Genomic DNA, 12,766 nt, shown 5'->3' with positions numbered 1-12,766 from the left:
TTTAGCTATGTGAGCATCAGTCATATGGAAATCTCATTTTCTCATAAACAAACAAACAGAAAAGACAGCTGTTTATACCTGATGGCTCACATTCATTTACTACAACATCAACAGCCACATACAAAACTGGTGATAAAGGCGGAGACTAATGATCAAGCCGAATTACTACCGCTATCACGTTTCATCTGCCCGGCCTCATCTGTGTAGGCTGGCGAGACAAGGTTGTAACATTGAAAAGCTTCCGGAAATAGACTTCAGAATAAAAGCACTTTTTTTTTTTTTTGAACGACCCATATCGTACATAAATTATGAATGAAGTTAAATAAATAGTTTTTGTGATCTAGTTATATTATAGAGAGGGGAAAGTACTTACTGAAATGTTTCTCAATTTATTTGTGGTTTTGTGAGAGATTTTTTACATTTGTCATACAGTATTCAATCTAAAGTGACGCATTATTTGTCTTCACTGTAAGTGAGATAATGAAAATGGACACGAATTAACACATATTGAGGAAAAAGTACAAGACGTGGAAATAAATGATATATGTAAGAACATTTGTACGAATATAGTCGGAGTTACTGTAATGTGGTCTTTGGTGTGCTGTTTGATATTATCTTTCAGGGGTAAAAATGAAATCGTTTAGTTTCCGGTTTTTCCGAACTGCATGTGGCGGACTTGACGCACTTGAGGGGTGTGTTCAAAGATTTAAATCCCTCAGACATGCGCACATGCTGATCCGTGCTGCTGGCTGCGCCATATTGGCTGGCTTACATGGGGAGTGGAGTTGGGTGAACGGCTTGAAAAACCGAACCAGTTTGCAGACATGAAGCACTTTGAGGATAACAAGTAAATCAACGCGGTAGGATTTATTTGTTACCTTAGGCGCTAAGTGTTTCATTTGCCAAATTGCTCGCCATTTTCCCGTGAGGAGGTTCTCGGTAAACTCGACTCCCAATGGATCGCAGGACCGCTTGGTTCCAGCCGGAGCAGAAGCGACCTGCCAATTCCCTGGGGATGCACATTTGGGAAACCTCTCAGGGATTTGGAGCAAACTCCGGCATCGACAACCACCCTCACCACCAACGCAACTTTGCAGCACAAAATGCGAACTCCACGGACTCAAACAGCGAGTATTGCAAAAGGGTAGCGCCGCCGCCGGGGGGGCTGTTTGGAAATCTGCCCAAGCGAGACGGCGGCGGAGAGAGGGGAAGTGTCCGGAGGAAGGGCTCGTTGTCGCCGTCCTCCTCTTCTCTGGACTCGGAGGCCGAAAGCTCCTCGCCTTCGGGCTCCTCTCTGCAAATCGACAATTTGAACGTCGCCGAAGAGGCCAGCCGGTTTTTACACTACGGCGAGCACGAGCTCAACGAGAACAACCTGAGGCGGCAGCGAACGCGTCCTCCGCCTTTCCACGCTGTTCAGCAACACTGTCGCAGCATGCAACAAGCCTTCGGCCACACCCCCAGCGGGATGAAAAATCAGCATGGGAACAAGCACCACCACTACCAGTCACATTCATCCGGCTGCAGGAGGCATCTGCACAGAGCCAACACTTTCCACGGCATCAACCCGCTGCTGTCCTACGGCTGCAGTGGACACTACGTGGACTCCTCCTGTAGCCTGTGGAAGACCAGGCGGTACAGCCCGGGCATCAATGGGTAAGGAGCCGGCATGAGAGCGCTCACTGAGGGCCCCTCGACCAACAGGTCACCCCGCAAGCAGAGCAGCGGTGAACGCACGCTGTTTCATGAACGACTGTGAAAAATATCCTCTACACTTTTTGTCTCAGCAGATTTCGATATGAATGTGGGTCTAGTTTTCAACAAAACACATAAAAAACCCTAGTAAAAATCATTAGTTGTGGTCCCCCCAACAAACTCTGTCAGCTTGGATTTACTTCAAGTGCATGTCAGTCAGATTTGCCACTTTGTGTGTGTGTTTTTTTATTTATTTATTTATTTATTTTTAAGCACTTCAGGCCTGAAACCAAGATTATTTTCACTGTCGGTTATTTTCTCGCTTAATTGATTAGGAGTTTGGTCTGCCACAAAATGTTGAAAATATATCCAAAGATATTCAGTTTACTGTCCTAGAGGAGTAAAGAACCAGAAAATATCCATTTTTAAGAAGCTTAAAATTTGATTTAATTACTCAAACAGATTAATCAGTTATCAAAATCACTTCTGTAATTTCCAAAATCTCTCAATTAACTTAAGCTGCTGTGGGTACAGGTGTTTTTGGTGCATGATTTTTTTTTCTTGCAGTGCTTCAAACATTTTCCCTTTTGTATCAGTCCATGATCCCAGGTGTCCTGTGTCCCTTGATTCCTTTCAGTCTTCACGAAGAAATCATGGACTTTTTCAACTTCATGTCACCGCGCCCGGAGGAGGAGGCCATGAGGCGAGACGTCGTCAACAGGATAGAAGGCGTCATCAAGGACCTGTGGCCCACAGCTCGGGTAAGAAACGGACAGAGATGCTAATAGTGTCGTACATTAATCACTTTAAATGTTTCTGTGGATGCTGTGTCAGAGAGGTGATGATTCAGCTCTGCATCATACAGACATTTCCACACCAGGCGTTGCATTTACTATCAGCGTATTGTCTTTGATTTGCAGCTTTGTCACATATAAGCTTGGTTTTGTTTTTTTTGTTTTTTTTACTGAGGCGTTTCATTTCGTGTTGACTTTTGTTTATTGCTCTGCAAATTCCTCATTAAATCAATGTTACTGTCTTATATACGCAGCAGCCAGTGTGTCTGGAAGTTTACTGCACTTTACGTATCCTGTTTGGGCCACGCCGCAGGCCGTCAACAGCCAAGTTTACACTGCACGTCCAAACACAGTTGGCCAGATGTAATCATTATTCACGTCACATGCATTCCCAAAGTAACATTAGTGAATTATTTTCCAATGTGTGTTGCCAACATCATGTTTAACAGAGTGCACTTTGTAACAAATACCATTTTTTGGTTAACATGATAAACATTTTGAGCCAATCGCGGCTCAGAGAAGTCCCACCGGGCCTCACTGTGGATTTTTTTTTTCCCCCTTGTCTTTTCTCTAAAGACCACTTTGTGTTACTATTCCAAGCTGTGGCAGTGCAAACATTTAATTTTGGGGGCTTTGGTCCCTGAACACAAAATAATATCTAATATCACTATACATGAAGTAAAACTGCCCATGTTCTGTACAGATCACTGTCACATTTGGCCAAAAATGAGGCTTTTTATGGGATTTCAGAGACTTTCTCATGTACAGAATTAAACTCTGCAGAAAGACATACATGCCAAACTACTGACCTCGACAAAGTAAATTTTCAGGAAGACATAAAATGCATACTTCATGGTTTCTCATGTTGTGCCTCTTGTAGCCATATTTAATCTGTAGTTTTGTATTATTTTGAGAATATGAAGCTTAGATATGTTTTTAATAGAGCAAATATTAGTGCTACTTTTTTGCATATCTGCCATAGGCATAGCTGGGCTACAAATTTCATAAGAACCATTGCCTGAAAGAAGGACTCAACACTTAATATATTTGTTGAACTGCCTTTTTATTCCTCCCTGACCTGTTTCCTTTGTACAAGATAGCACAGTCACACGCTAGGCAGGAAACTTTGTGACTTTTTATCAAGTGTGTCATTTGTTAAAGCCAGAACGTGTATGGGGGGGGGGTCAAACAAAATTGTCAAGTGTCAAAACTGCCAACACACACACACACACACGGGTCAAACAAGCTGAGATGGGAGCTATCAAACTGATAATGGTTCCAGTGATGTGTTGGTACTTGAGTCAGGCTTGTGTTCATTTGTCTTATGTTCTGCAGGTGGAGATATTTGGCAGCTTCAGCACAGGACTTTATCTTCCAACAAGGTAAATGCATGTTTGTTAGAGGTGGGAGTCACCAGAGACCCCGCTGTACAACACCATGACACTAGTCATAATATGACTGATTGAACCTTTAAACATTTTGCAATATTCAGAATATTGCTGTACTGTTTTGCAGTTTATTGCCTTTTTTCAACTGCAAATTATGTCCCCCAGAGGGAGACTTTTTCAACATCTCTTCTATCTAATAAGATAGTTTTCAGTCTGTTTACTTCACCTCAAGTCTTTTTTTATTGCTGCAAGGTGGGATTTTCAAGCAGACAGACTGACCAACACTGTCAAAATGAAGCTGTCAGAGGGCTGCATGCACTTGACAGACTGACTGGACATAGTCCAACATAACTGGATGCAAACGACTGTGGGCTACTGTACTATACATGTTTTTTTGAACAGTGCAAAAAAGTTACGCAGCCCCTCAGCAACCGGCAATTTAAAAGTAATTTACTGTTAAATAGAAAAAAAAAAACACATACTCTTAAAATACATAACATGTGCTGCTGTTTGCTGCTGGCCTTGGGACCAAAACAGTTCAAGGGCAAGAGCGAGCCAGAAAGAGGAGCTGATCAACATTTTCTGGGATCAGAACGCTCCTTTGCACTGTGACTATGTGTCCAGCCATTGAGAAGACTCTGCTTTGCATACCTGACATGCAGTGGTGTCGTTTTTGCAAGCTTTGCCAGCAATGGACAGACATACTCATGTGATACCATCAGTGGTCTTGTGGTAGGACCAATGGTGTGACCTCCTGGTTTCTTTCCACCTCCTCCTCAGATATGGCAGACAATGATTTTGGTGGGGCTTAAACGCTGTAAGTTGAGCCAAGCTGGAACCTTTTCTAATTTTTTTCCAAAGCATGGTTTGCCACTCTCTCCATTAGCCTTGTTGGCAGATTTAACCATCATTGTGAGGCCAGATTGAGCTTGTGAGTGAAATGCTTCACATGTAGGTAACCTGTTCACTGAATGGCAGTGCCCGTGTTTGAAGCCGTGTCCGTTATAACCACCAGGTCTTTGTCTGCAACCTCCCCATTCTTGAGCTGCATTTTGCAGATCGCCTGTAGTGTTTGCCCCGGTGTGTCGTTCATGTGCTGCTCTGGTTTGAAGAACATGAGACAGCAGTCGTCAGTCCTCTGTAAGATGATGTGCTGTTGCAGTCCCACAGGAATCCACTGTGCTTGAAGTCCACACGTCACAATATAATTTGGCGTCTGTGTATTGATACAATACTGCCATGCAAAACATGATGACCCTGTGCTGTATCAGTGCCCCCACCCCAAATCTTTCTCTCTTGTATAGTCTGAAGTTTCAGATGGGCCTCTTTTCAAATGTCTCATTAACATGGTAGTTTTTAGGAAGTGGGATTACAGCTTTTAATAAGGTGTGTTCATTTTAGTCAAAGAGCTTCAGTAAAATGATACCATGCAGTACTCAGTAGTGTAGCTCCAACCACATCACATGGTGTGAATGAATGACAGGAGATAATTCATTTCAGCAGCTTCATTTGGAAAGAATTCATCAGTCTAGCAGTAATTGCAGTGATTTTGGGAGTCTGGCAATTAGGCAGCTGTTACATATCAAAGTGTTCACTAAACTCCATGATCAACAACATATGGATTATGAATTAGGACCAGGTCTTTAAGATGACCACATCATGGACGCATTTCCTGAAACGACTGCTTCTTACTGTATGAGTTCATCACTGCTTTATAAAATTCCAGTCTTTGAGAGGTGGTCAAGACCCTTTTGTTCAGTTCAACAGACAAGTTTCACTGCAGCCTCATGCAAACAACAACATAAAGTCAGGCCCTAACCTTGTGTTTGCAGTAACCAGTGTGCCAGTATGCACTGTGTGCAGACAGAATACTTGAGAAATAAAGCTTTTAAGGTACAAAGTACATTGTGTTTTTGTTCTTAGTGACATTGACCTGGTGGTGTTTGGACAGTGGGACCATCCCCCACTGCAGGAACTGGAACAAGCCCTGAAGAAACACAATGTGGCTGGCCCATATCCCATCAAGGTCCTGGACAAAGCTACAGTAAGTCACCGGGAGCTGAGAGAGCCTTTGTTCTTTGAGGACCCGCAGAGTTATATTTAGAACTAAATATTCTATATGAAATGCTGTTTCTTCGATCTGTCCTCAGGTGCCGATCATCAAGCTTACTGACCATGAAACTGAGGTGAAGGTGGACATCAGCTTCAATGTAGAGACCGCTGTTAAAGCGGCGCAGTTCATCAAAAGCTGTCTGAAGGTGAGCCATTAACGCTAAACATTTTCAAAACACAGCTGTGGCCTTTTTTTTTGGCTGTGTCTGATGTTCGTCTTCCTGTCTTGTAGAAGTACACTGTTCTGCCGCCCCTGATCTTCATCCTGAAGCAGTTCCTGCTGCAGAGGGATCTGAATGAAGTGTTCACCGGAGGCATCAGCTCTTACAGCCTTATACTAATGGCCATCAGCTTTCTGCAGGTATACATGCAGATGCACGCTGGGTCTACCATAACTGCTTTGCTGTCTATCAAAACAATACAGAGTTTATAATCCAACACTTTTCCTCTGTCAAATCAACTGAGAAGATCTCCAGTTTGGCCTTCAGGCACACTGCAGCCTCAAAAAAAAAAAGCAGTACACTGCAGTATCTCAATGAGTTACAGTGAATGTTAATACCTTACTGGTGAATCTACCAAAGTTGAAGACATCTGTGAGTTTAGTGGCTCAGTGTTATTGTGTTTTGGACAGACGTAGATCACAGTAGTAATGTTCAGTGTTACTTGATGAACTAAAGAAAACATTCCACAAGTTAAATATTTTCCTGCTGTGCTGTCCATCAGGGAACTCATTCACTGGCTGGATTCGGTTATAAAGTGTAGGTAATGACTTCTCCTTGTCCTGCTAATCAAAGTTACACCCTCGGATCGACACGCAACGCACCAACATCAACCTGGGCATCCTGCTGATTGAGTTCTTTGAGCTGTATGGCCGCGATTTCAACTACATGAAGACCGGCATCAGGGTGAAGAACGGAGGGGCTTACCTGTCCAAGGAGGAGATGCTCAAAGCCATGGGAAGTGGAAACAGACCATCCATGCTCTGCATAGAAGATCCAATACAACCAGGTCAGAGTGGGATTTGAATTGTAGAATGAATGCGAGCATGATCAATTCACCCATCCATGTAGTAATGGTGAACATTAGGCATCTGCCATCAGTACATTTTACCTGGGGAATTGTGTTAGAATGGCAAAGAGCTGTTGTGCAGTCCACTGTAAAAAGAGGTAAATGGATCACTGTAATTCAGTGAGACAGCTCTGGTTTGAAAAAGTATATGCATAGCTGACAGTATGTTAAGTATGTTGCATTTGTGAGTAGAATCGTGATTTATTTATTTATTTTGACCTTTTGGTCACTTCGTGCAGCTGAAGTCCTCGTGATTTTGATTTGACTGACAAATCCTTCTTTGTCATAGTGATTGAATATTTCGAATACAAACTGAAGAAACCAGGGTTTGTCAAATATAATGATGCATTACCTACTGCAGCAAAGATGGCTTAACATGTGCATCCTGCCTGTAGGTTTCATCTACCTGTGTAGTGGTAACACCAGTCATTGCTGCCCTCTGGTGGTCAACAGTATTAAAAACTCCTCTCACTGTAGTTAAAATGGGTACAATAAGATCAAATTGGACACTTGTCCCTCTTGTAAAAGTTTCTCTCCTCAGTCATTACTGTTATATGCAGTCATTGGTCAAGTACTTCAGTTACTTTTTAGGGATGTAACTGTAACTAATTACTGATTTTCAGTAACTTGCACAAACCTGATAATCACCACATATCATATTTTCATGTTTTCTGATCTTCACAGGGAACGACGTGGGCAGGAGTTCATATGGCATCCTGCAAGTCAAGCAGGTGTTTGACTTTGCTTACATGGTGCTGAGTCACGGTGTGTCTCCTCTCGCTCGCGCGTACCCCAACAAAGAGTATGACAGGTTGTTTTCTTTATCCATTACATCATTTCTTAACTTTTGTGGCATTTTTCTCAGCACTAGTTTTGAGTTTGAGCCAATAGAATGATGGACTGTGCCTCCCTCTGTGTCGCAGTACTTTAGGACGCATCATCAGAGTCAGCCCAGAGGTGCTGGCCTACAGGGACTGGACAATCAAGAAGTGGGGAGCCAAGCAGTATGCAAAGCTGGAGAACCATGGTAACTTTGTCGCAACCTCGGTTTTGCATTTACTTTTAGCATTACTTGTAGCATTTAGTCTGGAGTTGTATTTTGGGCTCCAGAAAAGAGACAAAATGTTTCCCCGTCTGAAGAGTCAAATATGTGGTGACAACATTTTTTCAACTGCTGTTCGGTCCTAGACATAGAGACCTGTGAGCAGGACCTCGCCAGGCTGATGCTGGTTTCTGTGGAGGATCAGAGAGATACTTCCTCCCCTCTCAGTGCTGACTCGCCCTCGCCGTCTCCAGTCTTCCTCCCCAGCCCTCAACACCATTCATCATCGTCCTCCGCATGCTCACTCTCCTCCTCCTCTTCTGGAAGTGACATAGTAAGGCCGAACGACATTTCATCTAGATCAGTGAATCGTTAGTTCTCAGTCGTTGCCGTTAAAGTGTTACAGGTGAATTCAGTTTTTCAAAGATGAAGTCAGAATAATGTGATCATCTTCTTCCAGGAGTCTGATTCTCCTCCAAGCAGTAATGCTCCTATCCAGCTCCACCCCCTTACCCTGGCCTCAGTCCATTCAGTAATCCAGATGGCGACTGACCTGAGGGCCACACATCCAGCGGGCTTTATCCACGCCACCCCTCAGGTCAGTTTATTTACCATTACTTATATTTTATATTAAGAAACATGAACCTGACATTAAGGTCTAATTTTGTGTTAAATGTTACTCTCTATGTTTCAGCAATGCAAAAACTCCCTCCTGGCAAAGTTCTCATTGCATATCCTTTCCTTTTTTTCCCCCCAGGTCCAGATGTCCATCCCAGAAAACCTCACCATGCCCCCACTCTCTGACTGCCACTTCTACCACGAGAATCCACCTTCAATCAGTGTCATGCACCGTCACATGGCACAAGCTGCACAAGTCTGCCATCACACTAACTCCACAAGCCCTCTCCCCAGCCCCCTTCACCATCTCCACCATCCTCAGGTAGGAGGCCAGCAGGGCCACACTTACACCATGAGATCCAACTCCCATGGCTCACTTGAGCTGCACAAAGTTGGCTTCAAGCACAACCAAGTTGCCAACCTCCGAGGTCAAAACCACTCTCAAGGTAGCTTCAGTCCCCAGCGGCAGTTCTTTCCCCAGGGCCATAACGCAGCACCAGGTTTCAGGAACCAGCAACAGTATAACCGTAACACCTGGCGGCGCAGAAAGAGGGACAGTCTTCCTGCACTTAACCAGAGCAGATGAAAGACTGAAGCTGCGTGGCTCGAATTGACTGATGGTGGTTTTTTTGAAGGACTCACTTAGCCCATCATAAAGTGTCAGTATTGAGAAGCTGTGAATGATTCATGATACACCTGCTTTTCGTCGGAGGCTCTTAAACATGCGCCAACTTCATTCCAGAATTCACAAGTCAATTGCCTCCAAGGCGTCGAATGATCAATCTTTGCGAGCATTGTGCAAACTCTAAGTGATGATGCTCTTGCAGGTGACGGACGACTGTGAAAGACCCACAAGTATTATCTCTACTCATTCTGTTATCAGGCTTTTTGGTATTGCTTATACTGGTCTGATGGTAGTCAGAAGCACTTCTTCTAAATTCAATGCACACCAGCACAGACTCTGAGTCGACTGAAGAATTACTGACTCCCAGACTGGATCTTCTCACCAGTGTAACTTTCCAGCTGCTAAAACCCTTGGCTGACTGGCTAAAGAGTTCAGTCAAGTATTGAGTTTCCATGCAACTCAAACATCTTGGAAAGCAACATCATGTGCCATAGAACTGAACCGGTTTACCAAACCTGGTCTGTCTTGAAGTTTTGACTCTTGTTGGACCTCGATCAGGTTTTGGGCTCATTTGGTCGTCTGATTAATAAATCCCTACTGGCTACGCTCTTGGGTCAGAGCTCTCACAGCTTGGACTATCATCTATGAATTGTACTCTGAACTGAAGCAAAGCACTACCTTTCTACCTATGCAGCGCAACGCTGACTTGATGTTTTTGGTGTGAAGGCACAAAACGGACGTTGTCTCAAGTGCTTAAACTGTGATGACTTGTTTGAATGTACCAAGTGTTTTCTCTGTGTCTGTGTGTTGGTCATTACCTTTTGTTCTCTTGTTTTTGTCACTGAGGGATTTTTTTTTTTTGTAATCACAGTGGCACTATTCTGTTTTCTTTTTGTATTGTCAGCACCACCACCTTTTTTCTGTTTGTTGCGTTTATGTGCAATAATGACTTGCTTTTATTTAATTTATTTCACATTTTAGTTGTATTTTAGGGGTTCTCCCCACTACAAGTTCGCTTTTTTTTTTTTTATTTCTCAACAACATTGATCTGTGCAATAGATGGATTTAAGGGCCTTGAAGGAATGTGTTTGTGTGTATGTGCCGCTTCCAGGCAGAGGGGGGAGCTATGGTATTGCAACATGAGAATTGTGCCAAAAATCCCATAATGCCAACATTTTACTCATGTTCGATTTACCATTGCGTTTTGATCACTTGAAATTTTGCCTGTCCAAATGTTTTCCACCACTAGGTCTAACTTTAAACATGTCACTCTGTTCATTAGTTTGACTTTTATTTGGGTGTGTTTCCTCTTGATGGACCTCTAGGCTATAAAGGGGAAATGCATCTCTAGCAGTGTTCCTTCCTGTCATTTCAAGAATAGTCGGTGCTACTTATTACCAGCAAAATGCTTGTTTTGCCTTATCTCCTTTGATTCTGTTAAAGCAACAGGTTAACTGCCTTCTTAAATGACCAAATTTGCCCTTTGTCCTGGATGTAGCCAGCTTTCTGTATTTACTGATTTGTTTCTACAAGCACTGCCAGGTTTACTTGGCTTTTATTTTTACCTGCAGCTTCTAGGTGTGTCCTCCTGGAGTAACTCCTGCTGCAGTCAATGATTATTAGCATTAGCTTCATATCCATCTTTTTTCTTTTCTTTTTTTTTAAATTCAAAGGTGATCACTACAAACTCTCCATATCTGAAGGTGAGAATTTCTAAGACAAGGTTTCAAAGCTACATAAATCACGCAGCAATCCATAAGAGGACTTGAGCTTGGGAAGTCACAGATTCACCATTACAGGAGTTTTGGTAGAGCCATGAACCAAACCAAAATTTGGTGAAATCACATGAAGTCTGTGATGGGTTAACCACCCTGTTGGATTCAACATGAAACCAATAGCGTTATCCCCTGGCTGTCAGTGCGGCTTTTATTAAGCCGTCTAGAGGATAATTGATGGCTTTTCACATAATATTGCCACAAACCAAATCCCCTGCTCATATGTGTGTAATTAAGGATTGGTTGTGTGTAAATGACTGACATAGATGTATACCTTGTTTTTTTATGTAAGTTTTTCTATTTTTTTAATAAACATTTTAAAACTCTATTTCCAGTGTAGTGTGTACATTTTGTATGTGGATATTTTTATATGGTTGAACGCAAATGTGGTATGTCAGTTCAAAGCAGGGATAATGCTTTTATTACCTGGGTTTGTTGAGAGGGGAACTGGTATGGTTTCCAGCTGGTTGCCTCTGTCTTGTTTACACCATGACAAGTTTTTCTAATTCAACTTCATGCCCCCCTGGGAGTCCTGGGGTTGTGTAGCATCTTGGTGTAATTCCTCATGGTCTCTGATGGTGGCACTGGTGGATCATTGCTTGTCTTAGCTGTATTTAATCCGTTACCTTTCAGAGCATCAGCAGGGTGCAGGGAAGGAGAACGTGACAGAGGAGAGGGCTTAAACAAAATCACTCATCTGAAGGTCCAATCTTGGGAGGGTTAGTGGCTGGAACCATTGTCATTTTATTCCAATTAAAACTAAGGGGAAAAAAAGAGTCCTTCCTGAGACCCCTTTTACCCTTTCTTGACTCAAACTAGCTGACTAAAGCACTGGGAAATTAGATCCCGCCTCGTCGTCATCCACTTCCTTGAATCTGTCTTCACTGATGATTAAATAGTAGTGATACTTTGGCACAGGCTGTAGTTCATAATGTTGTTAAAAGCTGGCTCTTTTTGTTCCTGAGGGATATATTAACCAGATTAGTCGGGCAGGGCTGCATTGATCCTGTAATGAAATTCTGCAGACACAAATGCATGTGACATGCGCACACACAGAGTCTCGTCAGTGTTCGGATGGGGAACCCATTTGCCACTATGCTCAGTGAGTCTGTGCAGTCTTTAGTGTTGCATCATGGTGTGTGCATATTTAAATGCACGTCCATCTCCTCTGGATGATGAACACACTGTCCTCGGAGGAGAGGGAGAACAAGGAGCGGCCTCCAGCCAGCAGTCTCCTGCTGAGATCTGCTGTTAGGAAAGAGGGCACTTTCCTGAACTAAAAGCTCACATGAAGGAACTCAATCACAAACATTTACTGTTTAAGCAAGGACATGATCGTGTTAGGAATCAGAACTTTATTGTGTTATTAATTCAGGGAATCTGATCTGTGCAGTTTATTCTTCTCTTCAAGCAGCCAATGGAACAAATATGAGCTTTTCACAACTTCTCCCATGCAAATCAATACAAGTGTGAGACACCCCGGCATTCATAAATAAATAAAGTTCTTCAAAAGACCTCCCTTTTGAATTGATTATTTCTTTACTTATAACTCTGAAAAACATAGATTAAAAGAATGTATGATTGGTACAAGGGACCTCTCAGATCATTCTGGACGTTACATATGGATAGCAAATGCAAAAATACACTAT

General features: G+C 42.8%; 1 protein-coding gene across 2 annotated transcripts; it reads left to right on the top strand.

Annotated features, from left to right (window-relative positions):
• The first annotated feature begins 734 nt into the window (after positions 1–734).
• Positions 735–11,445, top strand: LOC143325201 (terminal nucleotidyltransferase 4A-like). Of its 2 annotated transcripts, none has more exons than XM_076738144.1 (12): positions 735–1,656; positions 2,333–2,456; positions 3,825–3,871; positions 5,801–5,921; positions 6,028–6,135; positions 6,222–6,350; positions 6,784–6,997; positions 7,742–7,868; positions 7,981–8,084; positions 8,246–8,433; positions 8,560–8,697; positions 8,857–11,445. In XM_076738144.1, exons 1-12 carry the CDS (start codon positions 956–958, stop codon positions 9,301–9,303), a joined length of 2,448 nt encoding a protein of 815 aa, XP_076594259.1. In that variant the 5' UTR covers positions 735–955; the 3' UTR covers positions 9,304–11,445. The 2 variants fall into 2 exon arrangements, with proteins under 2 accessions (XP_076594259.1, XP_076594260.1); XM_076738145.1 differs by having other exon boundaries at positions 740–1,656; positions 7,742–7,859.
• The last annotated feature ends 1,321 nt before the right edge of the window (positions 11,446–12,766 follow it).

This window comes from Chaetodon auriga, chromosome 8 (genome assembly GCF_051107435.1).
Source record: "Chaetodon auriga isolate fChaAug3 chromosome 8, fChaAug3.hap1, whole genome shotgun sequence".
Lineage (NCBI taxonomy): Eukaryota > Metazoa > Chordata > Actinopteri > Chaetodontiformes > Chaetodontidae > Chaetodon > Chaetodon auriga.
The sequence above is the reverse complement of the archived record's forward strand: the minus strand, read 5'-3'. Positions and strand labels throughout refer to the sequence as shown.